Raw genomic sequence first — 20,133 nt, 5'->3', positions numbered from 1 at the left:
TTATCTCCTATCAGCCTTCAAACAAAGGAGCGAGAGGCTTGTTGGAATAGCCAGTGTTTAACAGGTCACTGCACAGCAAAACATCTCAGGCTGGATGAAAAGGCAAGAATTTGAGCAAACGCTGCCCTGAAACAGAACAGCAGCAGCATCCTTCGCTTCATTCTCATTTTCTCTTTGCTGTGCCTGTCCTGCAAAGCCCGCGTAACACCCTATCACCTCCTGCTTACAGATGTGGTTTGCCCTTCGATTCTCCATTAGACAAAAGCCGTTGAACTGAACAATGAAGCAATGTCATTTTAGGAAAATTGACTGGCTACACAGTGCCAAACATCCCATTGCTCTCTGTCCTGCTCACTGGGTCCTGGTGTGACTTGCCATTCACTGTATCACTGCGCTACGCTACAGCTCCTCTACAGGGAGGGAGCGAGCATGCATCATGTTAGTGAAGATAAAGGAAGGGTTCAAATTAGTCATGGGTCAGTGTATGGCAGGCTTGCTCATTAAAGCACAATTCGGAACAGAAGAAGAGATCCTGTGCCTCACATACACAGATGTAGAGTGAAGAAAGGTTTGGTGTCCAACTCTGCCCCGTGCAGCTAAGCAGAAACCAGGAGATGTGCAGGGAAGGACCAAAGTGCAACCAGCAGAGACACCCTGTTCCCTCCCCAGCTTGGTGCTGACCCTGGGCCAGCAATAACAGGTTAACTCCTGCACAGGGTGGGATCCTCACCCAGCTGCTACGCCAAGAAAAGATTGAGAGACCCTGCAAAGGCTCAGCTTGTGTGATTTACTAACGCTATTACCAACGCCTCTCCTTCACAGAAAAGCTTTTTAACAATATTGATCCTCTAACTTGTCGTATTGTTTCCTGCCTAACTTCAACAAGCTCTGGAAGAGGTTCTGCTCTCAGACCTCCCAGCACTGTCTTTTGCTTAGCCTTATCTAACAAGTCCATTCCCCAAACTCAACAATGGGACACTTAAAATTTTTACTCACCAGGAAGGGTTCACCAGAGGAAATGCAAGGGAACTAGCAGCTTTCACACAGGCTTTTACCATCTCATTAAGTCCTCCTTAATCTCATTAAGTCCTCCTTAATGAGACCTTCCTCACCTACTGCAATCACCCTCCCATTCGTTACACCCACCATCATGCTGCTGGTATTTTTGAGGCTGTCTCAGCTCCTACTCTTCCTTCCCTATTTCCATTTAGTTATTCTTCCATCTGCACTGGGTAGTGAGCTATCACCTTCCCCTGCTCCCTTCCTTGGAGGATAGCTCTGGGCCACAGCTCTGTCCAGAGCATCTTTTGCACTCAGAAGGCACGGGCTTTGTTTTTCTGCCCGTGGGCTCACCATGACAAAGCCTCTAGCCAAAAATCACCCGCCAAGCCCTTCCCAGCTCTTCACCAAGATGTTTTGGCTGTACCGGATCCACCACACTCAACTCCAAAGCATTAAAGACCTCACCAAACTGCTCACCCTGCTCTGCTAATTCACCCCAAACACCCTGACTGCCAAAACTTGCTTATTTTCTGCTCTCCCTGTGCACAGCCCCAGGTGGCTCTGTGCATCCCAACCCTTTTTATACACGCAGGGCTGTCTGCTCACCCACGGATCGGCCCCTCCGCAGGGCCAATCAGCCCCGTGCCAGCAGGGCAGCCAATTTGCACCTTTCCCAATAACTGCAAACACCACGGGGTTCAGGCTGTTCCCAGAGCCCAGCGCCACCCATCCCATCGCATCTGAAAGAGCCTTGAGAGCAAAGCTGCGTCAGAGGGCGGCACAGCTGCCCAAATATTCAACCTCTTGGGATTTTTTATACGCCTTTGGAAATTTTTCTTTCCCTCTTTTTTTTTTTTAAATTTCTTTTTTATTTAAGCTTTTCTAGATACACACAAGACAAACACGAATAGCAGAGAGAATGAGCAGCCTGCCTTCTAGTTAGGAATGAGGGACTACCATGATTATCAATGTGATAATGAGACTGAACACGGGGGAATTTGATACGGGGCAGATTTATCTTGGAGCCAGTCCTGAGCATCCTAACCCCGTGCTTGGCTTCTCACTGCACAGAGCCTCAGGATCAGACCCTGGGTGACAGAACCGTTCCTATCTCGAGTGCATCCTGCGACACAGCTGTGAGCTGAGGGTTACCACCAAGAAAACATTCCCTTCCCTATTTTTTTCCCAACAGTATTTTGACAGCGTGCTCAGGAACGGTGGTCTGAAAGCTCTGCATGTCCTTCCCCATCCTGCAGGGAGCTGTTCAGCTTTGTAAAGTCACACTGTTCTGCTTAGCCGTGATAACATGCCTCTTAGGGTGGAGGCAACGTCTGGGAGTTGTGGCTCTGAAGTTTGCTGACGAAACAGGGCTGGGATGCCCTGGAGAAGGTGGTGCTCTGTAGGGCAGTTACCTCCTGCCATTGCAGTGGCAATTCCACCCTGACACTGCCTCATTTCAATCATGTCCCATGGGAAGCCCGTACCCGCCTCGCATGCCCAAACGACCCAGAAAATTGCTTCTCTGCTCTCACAAACTGGGCCAGTGCTTCAAGCCCTGGCCTTTGGGGGTGCTGGGGTGCTGGGAGACACGGCAGGAGGCCAAGGTCTTTGTCACAGCCTCGGAGCCGTTTGCCACCAGGAATTACGTGGGCTCTGCCAACAGATGAAGAAAAGCCAAAAGAGCAAACTTCGAGCTGCGCAACCTTGACGCTGCAATCAATGCTGGAGTTCACCACCAGGAGCAAGCAAACAGCCCCGGCGTTGCACAGCGCCGAGCAAACATTGCGCTTTTATCTGCCTGACAGGCAGCAATTTGTGGCAAAGGGCAAAGCTCGCTGCTCGCTCAGGCTTGACATACGGATGGTCCCGTCACATTCCCCCGATCTCCGCGGGATGATGCATGAATTTCAGGTTAAGCACACGCCTGCCGGTGGGATCACGACCTTCATTTAATATTGCACGGCCCAGCAGACCCGTAATTAATCCCCAGCGTGTTCCAGTGACAGCTCTCGCTCAGCACAGCCATCCACGCCGAAGAGAGAAGTGCCTGGGAATTCACACGCCCAGGCTGGGAGCGTTTCATCATTTCATCTGGCTGCTCAGCTCAGCCAGATTACTGAGTTTTATCACACGGGCAACACAGCAGGCCGGGAAGGTTTTAAATTAGTTTAATGAGGTTTAATACTCGTTCACCAACGGTACAAAAAGTCAGATTTCTGCTACGTAAGGACCAGAAGAATGTCAAACACAAACACAGCCAAGTACTCAGAAAGAGGCTGCTCATCAAACCCAAGTAACTGGAGCGCAATCTCATGATTCATCCTGCCACACATCTGGAGAGAGAAAAGATGAATATTTTACTAGCTGGGCCAGATCCTACAAAAATACACGTTGCTATTTCATTTAACCCCGTTTCTTTAAAAGATGCATCTGTGAGAGTGCTTCTGGATGGATCCCACTGCCTGTCCAAGCGGCTTTTTTTTTTAATTTAATCATTTTTTACTTAAGCTTTAGCAGCCCGTGTGCCAGACTGGTATGATAAATGGGAAAGGATGCTTGTTTTCTTTACAGATTTGATTATAAGGGATTTATGGAATAGCTCTTCCCCCTTTCCATCCTCTTCTCTGGACAGCCTCAACGCCGACACAGCTGCACCCGATTTTGCCCCCTGGTGGAACCCCAGAATTTTTGCATCTTGGCAAAGAGCTGCCAGGAGAGAGGAACATAAAGGGAGCCCCGTCAGCAGTCACCACCCCAGTGAGCTTTGTAAAGGGTCGCCTGCAAAAATCCAGAAGCTGAGACAGATCGGCAGCACCACCCACCCAGTGGTCGCCCCCCCCAGCACAGCCCCCAGGGACACCGGGCACCACAGCAAGGCACAGCCCGAGGGGCTTTGGGCACAGCCAAAAAATGGGTACACGGAAACAGGCAGCCAAGGAAAGGGCACGGGGAGGAAAATGCTGTGACTCCAACTTTTCAGGAGCCCTGCTGCAGCTCCAGAGAGTTTTCTGGTTAAGTCGTGGTAGGACCCAAAAAAATTAGATCAGTTTGTGAGTGTGCACGGCCCTTCGCAGCCCTCAGTCCTGCAATTACAGCTCTGAAAGGAGGGGAAACTGCAGAGCAGGGAAGGGAACTGCCCCTCCGGCCATGGTAGTGATGCAGAGCACGCTCAGACCCTCGGGACCTCCGCTTCTGAAGCAGATCTGGACTTCCTCCTGCTGGTCAGGCTGGCCAGGACCGAGTCCTCGCTGAAAGCCCCTTCGAAGGTGGACAGGATGGACTGGCGAAACTTCTCCTTGAAATCCGGCCCCACGAACACGTAGAGGATGGGGTTGATGCAGCTGTTGAAGAAGGCAAGGCTGGAAACCAAGGGGATCCCTATGTAAAGGGCCATTTTCATCTCGTGGCTGGAAGAGTTTTGGGATATCTCTAGCAAGGAGAAGACGTGATAGGGGAAGTAACAGAGGAAAAACGAGGCCGTGACAGCAATGATGATTCTGTAGGGCTTGGCGGAGCTGGCTAACTGCCTGCTCTTCAGCTTGACGGCCACGATGCTGTAGCAGAGGAGGATCACCGTGAAGGGGACGAGGAAGCCGCAGAGGAAGCGGGTTATGATCATGGCTTTATGCCGCATCCTCCACAGCCTCCGCGTTGCCTCGGACGTGTAGTCATCGGACAGGGCGAAATTATTGTAGCAGCTGGTGACGTTCCTGGAGCTGACCACGGTGTCACGGAAGACGAGGTACGGGGAGCTGAGGAGCAGGGCCAGGACCCACGTCCCCAGAGCAATCCTGGCCGCCAGCTCCGGGCTCCTGCGGTTGTGGGACCAGACGGGAAAAGCCACCGACACGCAGCGGTCCATGCTGATGACCGTCAGGAGGAAGACGCTGGCAAACATGTTGAGGAAGGCGATGGTGCTGTTGAGCTTGCACAGGAGCTTCCCAAAGGGCCAGTGGAAGCCCAGCGCCGTGTAGGCGATGCTGAGGGGCAGGAAGAAGGTGAAGATGAAGTCGGCGATGGCCAGGTTGAGGAACCACACCGAGTTCACCGTCTTCTTCATCTTGAAGCCCGCAATCCAGATGACGAGGCCGTTGCCCGTCACCCCCAGCAGACAGGCGACGCTGTACACCACCATGGAGAGCACATGCATGCTCTTCTGGAGGCCGGAGTAGTGATCGTGGGCAGTGGCGTTCGCAGGAGGCACGGTGGGAGAAGTGCCCGGGAAGGGAGATGGGGAAGAAGAGACGCTCTCCATCGCCGCAGGCCAGTCCTGAAATCACAGCAGCACACACTGCTGTTAGCTGCAGCTCCCACAGCTCAGCAGAGCAAATCTTTGCTAGCAACTGTACCCAAAACGTATATAGAAAGCTGGAATATCTATTGAATACAACTTCATAACAACCGTCCCTCTCTGTAGCATCTGCAAAGCTTCAGAATGGCAGAAAAACTCTTGTGAGGCACAAGGAATTCAAGCAGGATTGAGCAGGATTCCAGTGAACCGAAACAGAGGGAGGAGGGTACTCTGCATGCCTTGGGTTGCTCTGACATGTCCCAGAAGGGACGGTACCGACAGGAAGGGGAGAGCAGGAACTCAGCCACCACGGGGACAACTCCCACTGCTGCAAGTAAAAACCCAGGGATCCATGAAGACAAAACCAATTACACATCCCCTGGGAAGCCCCTGCATCCCTGCAGAGCTTGTCACCCGCACTGACCGCCTGCCCACCAACACTGCGACACGTTTTAAGCCAGAAAATAAATAATAAAAAAGATTTTTGTTTTGCTTGCAGCTCCTTCCATGCCAGAAGGCCCACTGCAGCCTGGGCGCTGAGGGGCAGGGGGCTGGCATTGCCAATAGAGACACTAAAAAGCTTCTAGAGTGATGAAGCTAAAATCCTGCTCCTTCAACAAATACCTTCTGAGGCTGTGTCCTCTCCTAGGCAGAGCGATACCCGAGGTGTGTCCTGGTGCAACGGGCAGTCCTTTACCCACAAACCTGCCTCCACGAGCCTGCGCTTCCCCTTAACCAGCACCTTCCTCGCCAGGTCCCCAGGAGGACCCACCACAGCTCCGTGCTCCTCGCCGCTCTCCCTCTGGCTCTGCTCTCCCCCTGCCTGACTCCCCTTTGAGCCACCGCTCGTCTCCACCGTGACTCAGGGTGCCTCGCTCCATTTTTCCACGTCTCGTGCCCACGAGGCGTTTAGTAGGATCTCTCCCTCCCTACCCTCGTTCCCCATTTTACACTGCTTCGGTTTAACCCCTGAAGCTCTGCCCGGGGCACAGCCTCTCAGGCAAGGTTGGCCAACCCAACTTGGACCCGAAGCACGAAGACACCACCCCATGCCCACCATGTGCCCCCCCTGGGGGCCCCCCTTACCCCACAGAGCCCCACGGAGGGGTCAGGGTGTGCTGTGCTCCCCACACCTGTTAGGATCAGGTAACCCTAACCCTAATGACCCTACCCCATGCCCAGCGGGACCCCCTGGGCTCATGACCCCGCTCTGGCCATTGCCCCATTCCTGGGGGGGGTGGGCAGGGGGGCTGGGAGCACTGCAGCCGGTGTGGACAGGGGCTGCCGGGGGGCTCAGGGTGCCCTGGGGGGAGCTCTGGGTGCCTGGGGGGGGTTGGGTGCCCGGGGGGTGCCCCGGGGGTACCGGGGCCGTGCCCCCATGTGGCCGCCCAAGGTGACCCGTGCCCAGCGCGCCACGTGCTGCCAGCGCCTCCCGCCACGCCTCGGCGCCGACCAATAGGAAGAGGCGGGGGGAGCGGGGCTCGCCGCTGATTGGCGGAGAAGCTTCCGGAGCCGTGGGTCCGCTCCATTGAGAAAAAGGCGGAGCGAGGCGCTGATTGGTGGAGGCGCCGAGGGGGGCGTGGCCGAGCTGCCTAGGGTAGGCGCGCGGCTTCCCGCGCGGAACCAGGAGCACGATCGCGATCGGGAGCAGGATCCGGAGCAGGGACCGGGAGCAGGAGCGGGCCGGTAGGGGCCGTGTGGGACCGGCACCGGGATCAAACCCGGGGGTACCGCGATGGGAAGGGGCGGCTGCCGCCCCCCCGGAGCCTTGCGCAGCCCCGGAGGCCTGCCCGAAGCCAGCCCCTGCCCGTTCCTCGCTGCCACCCGGCTGCTCCGGCAGCGGCTTGGCACGGGTTGGGCACAGGCGAGCCAAGTGGGGAGCTTAATAACCAGCTCACGGCTCCATCCAACCGGCCGGGGGCACGGGCAAGGCGATCTGTGTGCAGCCCGGGGGGGAGCAGGGCTGTCACGGCTGCTCCAGGGCTCTTTGGCTCCGTTAAAACCCTGGGTAGGACGGGGGAAGCCCCATAAAGCTGGGGGGGCAGTGCCCAGGGGGACAGTGGTGGGTGGGTGTGCAGAATGGCCAAATCCCCAGCCAACAAACCCATCTGAAACCAGCAGGGAAACACCAGGAGCTGCCAGTGCCTTCCTCCCCCAGCAGGTCCTCGCTGCGGTTGCTCCCTCTGCATTTCTGGGGAAGATGCAGGGCAGGAGCAGCCCCCACGGGCACGGTGCAGAAGCCACCCGCTCCCCTCTCCGCTTGCAGGTGACGTTGGACGCAGCAGGAGATGGAGAAGTCAGCAGCCAACTCGAGCCTCCCTAGCACAGAGCTCTGGGCCTCCCACAACAAGATGGTGATGGAGCCGCTCGACACCAACGACCCCGAGGTGAGAGCCCCTGCCTGGCACAGCAGCTGCTGGGGACAGCGAGCGCCTCGGGATGGGGACAGGGTCCAAGGCTGAGCTGCTGGGACTCGTCCATGCTCTGTGCGAGAGGAGAGAGGGCGTCCTGCAGCCACGGGGCTGGAACTCCTCATCTGCTGCTCACAGCCCCCTGCCTGAGGCTCAGACGTCTCTGCCAGGCTCAGCTCTTGCTGTAGCCACCCAGCAGTTACCCTTGACACTAACCCAAGTGCCAGCTGAATGATCTGATGGCTGTGTGGCAGCTAGAAGCCCCAAAATGTACATGGCAGGACATGGGAACTGCTGGGATCGGCTGCACCAAGAAGGGATCTCCTCTCCCTCCTCCAGTCCCTTTCCAGGCTGCTCTCCGTTGCCCTGTCCCTTCTGAGGGCACGTCCCAAGCTGCTTCTCTCCCCTCCCCAAGGTGCACAGCATCATCAAGAAGGAGAAGCAGCGGCAGAGGCTGGGGCTGGAGTTGATCGCCTCGGAGAACTTTGCAAGCCGAGCGGTCCTGGAGGCGCTGGGGTCCTGCCTGAACAACAAATACTCCGAGGGCTACCCAGGACAGAGGTACGGGGCTGGGGAGAGCCTGACCCCCTCCAAACCCCGCAGGGAAGGGAGAGGAACCACCCACACCGCCACGGCCCCCTCGAGACCTTATCTTTGGGAAGGAAGCCACAGCCAAGCTTCCCCAGGGCAGGATTTGACCCTCTCAGCTCCTGGCCTCGGCCACATACTGGAGGATCTCAGCGGGGTCACAGCTGCGTGAACACAGCACCATCCTGTTGGGTTTGAATCCCCCGAGGTTGAATCCCCCGAGGTTTGAATCCTGCCCTATTTTCCGGCAGGTACTACGGCGGGACCGAGTTTGTGGACGAGCTGGAAAGGCTGTGCCAGAAGCGAGCCCTGCAGGCCTACCGCCTCGACCCCCAAAAGTGGGGCGTCAACGTCCAGCCCTACTCAGGTAACGGCACCCCCCGGGATCAACCGGGCTGGGCTCTGCCATCCCCACACCCCCCTCACCACCCCGCTGTGCTCCCCCCCGCAGGCTCCCCCGCCAACTTCGCCGTCTACACGGCCTTGGTGGAGCCTCACGGCAGGATCATGGGGCTGGACCTGCCCGATGGGGGGCACCTGACGCACGGCTTCATGACGGACAAAAAGAAGATCTCGGCCACCTCTGTCTTCTTCGAGTCCATGCCCTACAAGGTGGGGACGGAGAGCTGCTCCCGCTGGAATCAGGGCACAGCCGTCGGGATTTCAAGATTTTTTTGTTGCTTCAGGGCAACGGCAGCTGGTCTCCGGCCACGGCGAGGTGGCTGAATCCTCCTCCTCCTCTTCCCCCAGGTCAACCCCAAGACGGGTTACATCGATTACGACCGCCTGGAGGAGAACGCCCGCCTCTTCCACCCCAAGCTGATCATAGCAGGTAAGGGATCAGCCCTAAAAACAAACCGGGGTCGCTCCCTGATGCCCGCAGCACCAAGAGACCTCCGACACCCATTCTGCTGGGACCTCGTGTCCTCACCTGGGTTGTCCCAACCCCGGGTGCCCCCCCAGCACCCTCTCGTGTCCCCGCAATGTGCCCTTCTCCCCGCAGGTGTCAGCTGCTACTCGCGCAACCTGGACTATGCCCGCATGCGGAAGATCGCCGACGCCAACGGCGCCTACCTGATGGCCGACATGGCCCACATCAGCGGGCTGGTGGCCGCCGGCGTCGTGCCCTCACCCTTCGAGCACTGCGACGTCGTCTCCACCACCACGCACAAAACCCTGCGGGGCTGCAGGGCCGGAATGATCTTCTACCGCAAAGGTGCCCGAGCTGCGCACTGGGGGGAGCTACAAATCCAAGCTCCTGCCCGCTGCAGTGGGAAAGGAGGAAAGGCAGAGAGGGTTGGGGTCTCCTGCGAGCAGCTGGGGGAGTTTCAGAGGTCTGGAGCTGAAGAGGAACAACCTCAGCTCCTTCTCCGAGTGGCCAGGGGGTGGATGAAGGGGGCTGAGCAGCCTGCTGAGCCCCGCCGCCCTCCCCTCCCGCAGGCACCCGCAGCGTGGACCCCAAAACGGGCAAGGAAACGCTCTACAACCTGGAGAGCCTCATCAACCAGGCGGTCTTCCCCGGGCTGCAGGGGGGGCCGCACAACCACGCCATCGCAGGTACCCACCGCGGGGCCAGCCGCCTCGTCTCGTGTTGGCGGCACCGCGCGTCCCCACCAGCTCTCCCAAAAACCCTCCGAAAACTTTTGGGAGCCCCCCCCCGAGCTCCCCCCGCTGTTTTCTGTCCCCGCAGGGATCGCCGTGGCGCTGCGGCAGGCCATGACGCCCGAGTTCAAGGCGTACCAGCAGCAGGTGGTGGCCAACTGCAGGGCGCTGGCGGCAGCGCTGATGGAGCTGGGCTACGACATCGTCACGGGTAAGGGGCGCTCGGGGTCACCAGCACGGGGCTGGCTCCTCTGCACAGTCCCAGGCCAGCAGGGTCCCCATATGCGTGGAGGTGATGGGCCAGGCACTGCTGTAGCCATTCCTCAGGACCCTATAAAACCATTCCTAAACACTTCTGCTAAGCAGCCCCTTCCCCAGCGAGGCACCCCGCCGCCCTCCAGCTCGGGGGCAGGCCCCGGTGAATTTCCCACACCTTTTCTTGCTTTAATTTTGATCAGGAGCAAAATTCACCCCAACCCCAACCCAATTCACTCCAACCCCAACCTCTTTTCTTTGCAGGGGGCTCCGACAACCACCTCATCCTCCTGGATCTGCGCAGCAGAGGCACGGACGGTGGCCGGGCCGAGCGGGTGCTGGAGCTCTGCTCCATCGCCTGCAACAAGAACACGTGCCCCGGTAGGTGCCCTACAAACTCCACCAAATCCCATCCCTCGTGCTGGGCTTCCCCCGTGTCTCCTGCTCCCAGCTGGCCCCCGGGGCTCTCAGAGCTCCCCGCGAGGCTCCCGGTGCCCGTGGTGACTCCCTTGTTCTGCTGCAGGCGATGTCAGCGCCCTGCGCCCCAGCGGGCTGCGTTTTGGGACCCCAGCTCTCACCTCCCGCGGCTTCCAGCAGGATGATTTCCGCATGGTGGCTCAGTACATCCACAGAGGTGAGGCCGGGGACACCGGGGACACCAGGGACCGGGCTGGTGGGTGTGTGGGGCTGAGCACAGCTCCTCCGGGAGAGCCACCACGTTGACAAAGGGCAAGACGTGGGCTAAGCCGGGCAGCTTCTCCCTCTCCAGTTGCTGGGGGGAGCACACAAGCGAGAAATCCTTGTCCCAGCTACACATCTGGATGTGGGAGAGGGCATCTGGCCACAGCTGGGGCCAGCCAAACCTGCAGCCACTGAAGGTTTGGAGAGCCGCTGGATGCAGCGGGTGCTGCGGCCGGGAGGGCTGAGCCTGGCGTCCCTCACCCCGCAGGGATCGAGCTGACGCTGCGGGTGCAGAACGAGATGAGCCCCAAGGCCACGCTGAAGGAGTTCAAGGAGAAACTGGAGGAGGAGAAATACCAGAAGGAGCTCAAGGCACTGAAGATGGAGGTGGAAGCCTTCGCAGCGACCTTCCCGCTCCCAGGGCTGCCCGTCCTGTAAGGGGAAGCGCCCCGAGCCAAAAACCCAGGACCACAGCACCCACACAGACCCCCAGCCCCCGAGCCCAGCACCCCAAAACCTCCTCCCTGCTGCTGGCAGTGGCTCCGTGCAGCAGCAGATCCTCGTTTGCCTCTTCCTCACCCCGTTTCGGAGGCAGGAACCCCTCTGAGCACAGCCCCGCGCTACCGCTGGGTCCGAGCAGAAGGAAACCCCCAGCTTCAGGATTTGGGTTTCAGCCAGCTCTGCCCCGCTGTGGGAGCAGCAGAGGAGGTCACAGCCCTGCCTGGCGTGGTTATCTTCGCCAAAACCCCCTGCCCAGCGTGGCTGGGGGGGAAAAAAATGTGAATCTACCCCCAGGAGCCAGCACCTTAAAAAAAAAAAAAGCCGTCCTGGCTTCAGCATCCCAGACTTGCCTTTGGAGGTGCCAGCTCTGCCTTCGTCCTTGCCAGCCTCCACGTGCCTTGATGGGGCCAAAAAATCCCCCAGGACCAGCCCTCCTGGGGCTGCTCGGCCGCCTCCACTGCTAGCACCAGCCCTGGGCTCCAGGGGTTTCCCAGAGCTCCGCGCACAAACCTTCGCTGGACCCATTTTTTAATAAGCACAGGAAAATTTAGGGATTTAACCACCACGTACGCCAAGAATTAGAAGCTTTAAAAAAAAAAATAAAACCGATTTTTTGGTTCGTTTTTTTTTTGTATTTCAAAAATATCTGAACCCAAATAAATAATTTTTTTTTTTTTTTTAAAAGTACATTTCTCAGACTGGTCGTTTGGTGTTAACATCTGTTAAAGTCTTGTGCAGGAACACTTGACAGCACGACACCGAGACATGCTTCTGGGACTGCTCCCGGTCACACTCGCTCTAACTACTGACGCAAGCATTCGGCACACACAGGCACGCACACGGACCTCAACATGCAGGAATAGGATACAGTGCTTTAAAAGAAGAGGAGAAATTCATCCCAGCCTCCTGGCAGCCCTCGGAGGCAGCTCTGAGCCCAGCCCCATCCCCATCCAGGCTCGCCCCGCGTTGGGGCGAGCAGCGGGGCTGGGTACCCTGTTTCTGCCTTCCAGTTAAACATCTCGGGGAGCAGCAGGCGGGTTTGTGAGCCCTGCAGCTCCAGCAGCAAGTGCAAAGCTCCCTCAGGTAGCAGGGCAGGGGCTGTCCCTCGATCTGACGTTGTGCTTTCGGGGCACAGCGCGGAGCAGGCGCCCTCCTTCAGCCCGTGCAGCCCTGCCCGATCGCTGATCACGTTTTGAGGTCGCCTCTCCAAAAGGCTGCTGCGAGCCCCGTGTCCCGCAGTGGGGTCCTGCCCGGCTCCCCAAACCAGCAGCGGGGCCTCCAGTGCTGAACGAAACCCAAAAAAAATGTGCCTAGGGGTGGGGAGGAGGGGGGAGGGAGGGAGCCAGCAGCTCTGCCTCCTCCGGCGCCTCTCCCACCCCTTCCGAAATGGGGAATATTGCTCGAGTGTAGGCAGTGCTTCCCTAGCCAAGGCAAGGCAGCTCAGGAGCTGCTCGGAAGTGATTGCCAGCGGCCCAAGGTGAATCCGAGCGCTGTTCTCTGAGAAAAGAAACCTGCAGAGGGTTTGGCAGCGCCGGCTCCTATGGCTCACCATCCTGGCGGCGAGGCTGAAAGCGGCTCAGGGCATGAGCAAGCAGGGGGCTGCGGAGGCAGGGAAGGAGAGGAGCACAAAAGCAGCCCCGCAGCCAGCCCCGGGAGGCCTCGGTGGTGATGAATTCTCCGCTCAGGCTTGGAAATCCGTCCCGCTGGCAGCGAGGAGGGGCCACGGGCAGCATGCAGGAGGCTCGGGGCAGGCAGAGGATGGTGGCCATGCACAGCACCGCCGGGGCTGGAAGAAGGGGGGCTGCGAGGAGCCAGCCCTGCTCGTGCTGGGAGGACGGAGGTGTGAGCACACCGGGGTGCTCTGCGGGGGCTGTGAGCACCGAGAGCCTCACCTGCGGGAAGCCTGCGGAGGGTGGAAGCGAGGGAGATAACGGGGAAGGTGAGGAAAGCGTCTTAAAGTGCTGACGGAGGGATCTTCACCGCGCAGGCAGATCGGAGAGGTGGAAAAATGGGTGAGAAGACAGGAATCGGGCTCCAGAACCACCAGCACAACTCCCTGCCACGGGGCGGTGAGCTCAGGGGTTCCTGATCCACGTCCCAAGCCAGGTTTGGAAGGGCTCCCGGGCTCCTCACGGCTGCAGGTAACACAGCTCCCGTTCCACAACAGGTCCCCGTGAAGCCCCTGAGGTGTCCTCCCGAATTCAGAGCTGCTTTGGGGCAGGGAGATGAGCAGCCGCCAGTTTGGAAGTTGTTCAGATGGACACAGACGGACATGAGGACGCCTCCAGTCACTGCAGGACGTGTTCTCTGTGGACGTGGGAGTTTTTCCACCAGCACACCCAGCTCACAGGGGACAGGAGGGCACAGGATCGTGAAGGGGAAGGTTCTGAGCACGCTGTGAGGGTTCACAGCCCGCACACACAGCAGCTGACATCCCGGCACACTGCTCACCTTTGGCAAAGGCAAAGCCACGCCGCTTCCAAACCACGCACCAGAAATTCCCCAACAAACCCCTCCTGACCTCAGAAATCCCCCAGAGAGCACCACGAGCTCAAGAGTCCCGACTGCCTCACTGTAAATCCCCACAAATAATGCTAGGATTTAAACTAAACCCTCTGCCCCGTTAGTTTGTGCCTCCCTCAGCTCCTCGAGAGCCCTTTCCAGGTAGGGATGAGGCAGCCACGGGACTGAAGCGTGGATGCTGGCAGCAGGGCAGCACACCCCGGGCAACTCCCTGCCTTCGGGGCACGGCTTTCAGAGCAGTTATCAAAGCAATTTCCAGCGGGATCAAGCTCGTGCTGACAAACCCCAGACCACACAAACCTCCCCAGGCGCAGAAGGACGGCGTTCTGCAGCAGCACCGCCTCGCGTCATCATGATGGTGGTAAACAGAGGTTTTAAAAACAGGCAAATCAAAAAAAAAAAAACAAAAAACAATCCTCGGCTCATCTCGCAAGATCACAGCTGTTCTCAACGCATGATCAGAGTGCTAAAAAGAAATAAAAGCGAGGCTGCTTTTTGCATCCAGCACTCCCCAGGAACGAGAGGTAGGTGAGCCACGGCGAAGGCTTGGAGATAAAATCAATTGGCACAGCCAGAAGCAGCATGCTGCGACGCTGACCCTGCTTTACCACCAAGGGCAACTGCCCAACAGAAAGGGGAAAAAAAAAAACAAAAAACACGTACAGGTACAGCGTGGAGCCCAGCCCCTTCCTCCCAGACCTCTCAGCAGCCAGGCAGCCTGCTCCCCACACTCGCCATCACACAGCACAGCTTCAGCTGAACTGTGCCGCTCGTTTCCCCCTCCCAAAAAGCACCTAAAAATAAGCCTCCCACCTCCCTTCAGCTCCCACCTCTCCTTACGAGGACGCCCTCGGCCTGAAAAGCTGGGAGGATTCCTGGTTTCCCCCCCCAGAGCTCTCAGCAGCCGCCCAGCACGCAGGAGGTGACACACGAACAAGGCACGGTGCTACATTCACGGCGGCGGCGCTAGCGCCAGCCTGCTCCAGGAGCCCCTTTCCCTTTCCAGGTTTTTACAAAGCTGAGAGGCTGGCAAAAATGCAGAGGAGCAGCCCTGCCTTCACTGCTGCCCCTCAGGCCCAGGGCTGAGAGATTTTGGGAAGCGCCAGGGAGCTCAGGAGATGCAGAGGGACACCACCCGCTGCTGCTGCGGGCACAACGGTGCCACCCCACGCTCACGTCAGGCTCTGCGGGGTGAAAACCTTCCCTGCTGGGTTAAAACCTTCCCTGTTGGGTTAAAACCTTCCCTCTGTGCCACAATCCCCCCAGGAAGCCACCCCAACACCCCTCAGGAGTTACCAGCGTCCCTTCTAACCCTTCGAAACGGAGTGCCCAGCGTCCTACGTGATGGAACCCCTACATTTTCGGCAACAGGGAACTGGATTCAGTCCCCCAGATGCTGATTTTTGGGGAGCTGAGGTGCTGGCAGACCCGCTGGCTCCTTCACCCCTTCCTGATGGATGACAGCGACTGCAGACGGCATCGACGGCAAGCACGCGGGGTCGGGGCCAGGACCCGAGTGTGGCAGGCAGAGCGTGGCCCATGAGCCGCTAGATTTTGTACAAAAAGCTGGGGACGTAGTCAAATCTGAGCAGGGGATTCCCCCCCCGGCCGGGTTCCTGAATGTACTGCAGCTTCAGCAGCTCGGCTAAATACTGCACGATTTTGAGATCTTCGTTGGCGAGGCCCAGGTGGTGCTTGAGGAAATTGAGCCGGCGGCTCGCCACGGCTTCCTCCGGCTCCCTCTCGGCGATGGGGAGGTGCAAGTGGTGGCAGAAGGTGAAGAGGAAGGCTTTGGAGCAGAGCTGGGTGAGGACGCTTTGGACGTGCATGTAGTAGGTGCTGCCTCGCTTGATTTGGGTGCGGTGGTCCGCCAGCCGGGCCACCAGGGCGCCCTTGTAGAGGGGGCAGCGCAGGGTCTTGCTGTCGGCGTCCAGGATGCTCACGTAGCGGCTGTAGCGGCTGAGGGCGTGCAGCACGTTCACCCCCGCAGGGGACGCCGTCCTGAAACAGCAAGAGAGAGGTTACAGCTGGAGGAAAGCTGTGGGACACGCAGCAGGCTGTCTGTGCCCGCACCACGCGTGTTTTCCCTCTGTCTGAATCACCCCCGAGGTGTCCTGCGAGCTCACAAAGCCTGGCGTGGGTGAGGATGGCCAAACGGCCTCCCCAATCAGCCAAACCCCGAGGAAATCTCATCCTCCTGGCCCCCCCCACGCGCTGCTCCAGGCACGTGTTGCCCTTTGGGACAGTTCCTCCCTGGCAGACACAGAAACGAGGCCGGGGAGGAAGCGAAGAGACATCTCCGGCGACCAGAAGCGGATCTGGCAGCTCCTGGAGGAGGCAACGAGAAGCAGGAACCTCCCTGCCACCACTTCTGCTTTCCACCCGCGTGGCTGCGTGGGCAGGGAGCTGCCCCGGGGTGGGGCACAACCCCCCTGCCCTCCCTTTGCACGGGGAGCCCTCCATTCCCTGGGCATTTCTCACCCAGGTGCAACACCCCCTGGCACCCTCACCGTGTGTGCAATTACTCACCAAGCCTCAATTATTGTGATTTAAATGCAAACTGGGAGCCCACGCAACCTCTTCTGCTCCTCTGGCTCGGATCTCTCCAGGAGAAGCAGCCCAGGAGCACCCCGAGCTGGTGGGAGAGGTGCCCGGGCAGCTGCAGCACCCCTACAATCATTGATTTGCCCCCCAAATTCCTTCCCAAGCCCCCCCCCACGAAGGGTTTGCTGCCAGCACCTGCCTTAAACCCCACACTTGCCCTCCTCCCCGTGGAATGTTAATTAAATGCCTGACACAGGTTGCAGGCAGCTCCTCGAAATGCTTTTGTTCATAAAAATAGCATCTAACCGCAAGCCTTCGTCAGCCACCAAACACTCGGGGCTCTGGAAGACCTCGCCAGCAGAGCTGGGAAGCAGCTGCTGGCCGAGCTGTCAGCCTCCCCAGCACAGAAATCAGGGCAGGATCCCAGCTCGGGGCGGTTCAGGCAGCCACAACCACCAGGCTACGCAGCCCAGGACGCAAATTTCTGTGTTTTGACTCAGAAACGCTCCGTCGGGAGCTGTTCCAGCCGGTCCTCAGGTGTTTTTTCCGAGGAAACAGAAATACAGGTGCCACAGGCTCTGGCACAAGCTATTCCTCCGGTTTCTAACCAATTTCGAACCTACCGACCTCGTGGCTGTGTTACCACCTCCTGAGGAAAACAGCTGGAAAGGTTTTCTCTAGCCAGAAACGTTAAAAGAGTTTTGGAAGGGGAGGGAGCAGCACACACCGGCCCTCCAGGAGCGCTTCATTTTCAGACCAGCCCCAAAACCAAACCCCAAATCCTCCCTGAAACCCTTCGGGGACCAAAATTTTACCCCGCACAACCCCCTGGCTTTACCTCTGGAGCCCGATCAGCTTCCACTTCTGGAAATCCACCACGTGCAGCGGGGCCGTGCCCCAGTGCTTCACGGGCTTGGCGTGAGCCCCGCAGCTGGGCACGAAGATGGAGAGGGCGGTCACCAGCTTCCTCACCATCGCCTCGTCCTCCCCCAGCACCACCAGGGTCCTGCCGCTCAGCAGGGAGTAGATGGCGGGGTGGGCGAAGGGGTACTGCCGGATGAACCTCAGGGCGTTCTGCCCGGCTTTTTTTTTGTGCCTCTCGCTGGCCGGGCACGGGGGGCGAGCGGGAGAGGGCGTGCGGTCGGAGCAAGTGGAGGCGGCGCTGCTGATGTAGCTCGTGGAGTCCGAGCACTCGTCCAGGCTGCTCCTGCTCGGCTCCCCGCCGCCCAGCGGGGAGCGAGGGGCGAGCTCGTGGGGTAAAAGCCCTCCCGGGATGCCCTCGGGGCCCTGCTCGGCTTGCCGGGAGGGCTGCGGGGGGATCCTCACCACCCCGTCCTCGTCGCACAGCTTGTGGGCCAGGCCGGGCAGGGGCTCGAGGAAACCAGGGCTCTCCTTGCCGATGCAGCAGGCGGAATCGACCCCCGTGGGATTTGCGGGGTCGGGGTCGTCCTCCCGCTCCTCGGCTGGGCTGAACCTGGGGGCGAAGCGGAGGCCTCCCCCCTCCTCGTCGGCGTAAGGTTCCTCGTTAATGGCACTTGGGTAGCTCGCTTTGAAGTCCTCCGGGATGAGCGCCTCGGAAGGGCAGGTGCTGAGCACCTCGATGCTGTCCTCGCTGACGGTCCTCCTGCTGCCCACCTTGCTCCTGCCCACCTGGGGACTGGGGCTGATGGGCAAACTGGCCTGGCTCTCCGATTTGGGCAGCCCCGAGGCGGATTTCTCCGTGCCGAGAACCTCGATGCTCTCACCGCTGCTGATGCTGCCTTTAAGGTCGGCATCGAGATAGTCCAGGTTCTCCTGGGGCTCAAAAGTTACAGATTCGGTCATCGTGGATTCCGGGGGGTCATCGATGTCCTGCTCCATCTTGATGGGCACGCACTCCACGCTGGATTTGTAGGACCCCAGGCTGATGACCACTTTCGGGGCTGGGGACTCCTCCGGGCACTTTCCGTCGACGGCATCTTGCCCGAGCTCCTGGCAGCCTCGGTGCTGCTTTTCGGGGGCTTTTTCGTCCAGAAAAGACGCGTCCTCGAAGAGGAAGTTGGTGATGCTTTGCTGCTTCAAAAGCGCCCGGCTGATCTGGTTGGTCAGGAGGTAGCACACGTCGCCCCTGAATGTCCTCTCGATCTGCTGCAGCTGGTCCAGGGTCTGGGTGAAGAAATAAATATCGCAGAGCTCCTCCAGTGTCTTCAGCTTCTTGTCGAAGCACTTGGCCGACTTGGCTTTGATGAGCTTGGGGGTGTAGGAGGGCAGGTGGGAGCAGGGGATCTCCTCGCCCGCCTCAGCCAGGTCGGGGGCGGCCAATTCCTGATCGCTGCCCACGCTGCCGGCCTGCTCCGGGGCGCACTCGGGCTCGTAGGGGTGGAATTCGGAATCCTTCAGCTTCCTGTAGGGGTAGGAGCGGATCTGCTTCAGCAGGTCCTGGTGCTCGATGATGGATTTCTCCACGCTGGCCAGCTCGTTGGCTTTCTCGATGGCTTGTGTGGTGTAGTACCCCTTGTCGTTGGCTTTCTTCTGTATCTCGGTCTCGTTGTGCAGCACGCTGCGGGTGTACTCCAGGTCCCTCAGCTTCTTCTCCAGCTCGCCGGCGAACGCTTTCCTGTTGCCCGTCTTCAGGCACTCGGAGGCTTTGGAAAACTCGGCCGAGAGCTCCTGGAACTGCTGCATGATCTTGTGCTCGTCGGCCGAGATGTAGGCCATGCAGAAGGGCCGCACGAAGCCGCGGGCCTCCAGGTCGTAGAGCGTCAGGTGGTGCACGTAGGCGAAGGCGCCTTCCTTCGAGTCCCCCAGCACCACCTTGGAATCCTCGACGAAATTCAGCTTGGGGTAAGCGCAGCCAGGCGGGTGGCCCACGAAGGAGGCCTGGTAATCCACCGACATGATGCGAAGCGAGAAATAATTCAGGTCGAAGCTGCCCGGCACCTTGGCGTCGTCGGGGACGGTGAGCAGCGGCTGCGGCCCCACCTGCTCCGAGAACTCGGCCACCAGGATGAAATCCCGCAGGAATTTGCGGCCTCCAGCCCGGGCCCAGGGGTTGGCCCCGTGCCCGCCCAAAGGCGCCAGAGGCACCGAGTACTCCTCAGGCAGCGGCGGCTCCCTCCACGCCCCGTCCCCGCCATCCGCCGCCTCCTCCTCCTGCCTGGCCAACGCCACCACGTCGGGGGCTCCGATCATAGCGACCGGGCCTCGGCAGCCGCCTGCAGCCGCCGCCGCCGCCGCCGAGGCCGCCCGGGCAGCCCCGGCCCCGCTCCCCTCACGGCCGCCGCCTCGGCGCCGCCGCCATCTTGGGCTCACCTGACGGCCGGGCCGCCGCCGGTAGGCCTCGCCGGGGCTCCGCGGCGGGCCGGGGCGCGCGGGGCGACATGGGAGTTGTAGTTCTGACCACACGGCGCCATTATAATTGTAGTCCTTCTTGCCGCGAGGCATCATGGGAGGTGTAGTTCTGACCACACGGCGCCATTATAGTTGTAGTTCTATTGTAATCCTCCCCGCCGCGCAGCATCATGGGAATCGTAGTTCCGCACCATGGCGCCATTATAGTTGTAGTCCTCCCCGCCGCGCGGCATCACGGGAGTTGTAGTTCTGACCCCACGACGCCATTATAGTTGTAGTCCCCCCCCGCCTCGCAGTGCAATCGGAGGGGTAGTTCCCCCCCCCACCCCGCCGCGGTGCTTTGCGGCAGGTCGTAACGCTGAGGGGAATCGCGCCGCTTTTTGCGACAGGAGCTGAGCGGGAGCG

General features: G+C 59.4%; 3 protein-coding genes across 4 annotated transcripts; 1 reads left to right on the top strand and 2 right to left on the bottom strand.

Annotated features, from left to right (window-relative positions):
• Positions 1-2,581: 2,581 nt before the first annotated feature.
• On the bottom strand, positions 2,582-6,677 carry LOC101802461 (chemerin-like receptor 1). The gene is made up of 2 exons (XM_038187106.2): positions 5,918-6,677; positions 2,582-5,272 (listed from the first exon to the last, which is right to left on the bottom strand). The coding sequence occupies exon 2, from the start codon at positions 5,255-5,257 to the stop codon at positions 4,172-4,174; it is 1,086 nt and encodes a 361-aa protein (XP_038043034.1). The 5' UTR covers positions 5,258-5,272; positions 5,918-6,677; the 3' UTR covers positions 2,582-4,171.
• Positions 6,678-6,833: 156 nt separating this feature from the next.
• On the top strand, positions 6,834-11,954 carry SHMT1 (serine hydroxymethyltransferase 1). Its single transcript, XM_027469420.3, has 12 exons — positions 6,834-6,979; positions 7,560-7,680; positions 8,120-8,265; positions 8,544-8,659; positions 8,744-8,904; positions 9,043-9,124; positions 9,296-9,508; positions 9,733-9,849; positions 9,983-10,105; positions 10,414-10,530; positions 10,673-10,783; positions 11,099-11,954. The coding sequence occupies exons 2-12, from the start codon at positions 7,582-7,584 to the stop codon at positions 11,266-11,268; spliced, it is 1,455 nt and encodes a 484-aa protein (XP_027325221.1). The 5' UTR covers positions 6,834-6,979; positions 7,560-7,581; the 3' UTR covers positions 11,269-11,954.
• A 740-nt stretch (positions 11,955-12,694) lies between these two features.
• On the bottom strand, positions 12,695-19,717 carry SMCR8 (SMCR8-C9orf72 complex subunit). 2 transcript variants are annotated; one of them, XR_005269588.2, is made up of 3 exons: positions 17,237-19,717; positions 15,094-15,855; positions 12,695-15,053 (listed from the first exon to the last, which is right to left on the bottom strand). XR_005269588.2 is itself a non-coding variant. In XM_027469425.3 (2 exons), exons 1-2 carry the CDS (start codon positions 19,567-19,569, stop codon positions 15,402-15,404), a joined length of 2,787 nt encoding a protein of 928 aa, XP_027325226.3. In that variant the 5' UTR covers positions 19,570-19,717; the 3' UTR covers positions 12,695-15,401. The 2 variants fall into 2 exon arrangements, 1 of the variants encoding a protein (XP_027325226.3); XM_027469425.3 differs by having other exon boundaries at positions 12,695-15,855.
• Between the last annotated feature and the right edge of the window lie 416 nt (positions 19,718-20,133).

Source organism: Anas platyrhynchos, chromosome 15 (genome assembly GCF_047663525.1).
Source record: "Anas platyrhynchos isolate ZD024472 breed Pekin duck chromosome 15, IASCAAS_PekinDuck_T2T, whole genome shotgun sequence".
NCBI classification, from domain to species: Eukaryota; Metazoa; Chordata; class Aves; order Anseriformes; family Anatidae; genus Anas; species Anas platyrhynchos.
The sequence above is the reverse complement of the archived record's forward strand: the minus strand, read 5'-3'. Positions and strand labels throughout refer to the sequence as shown.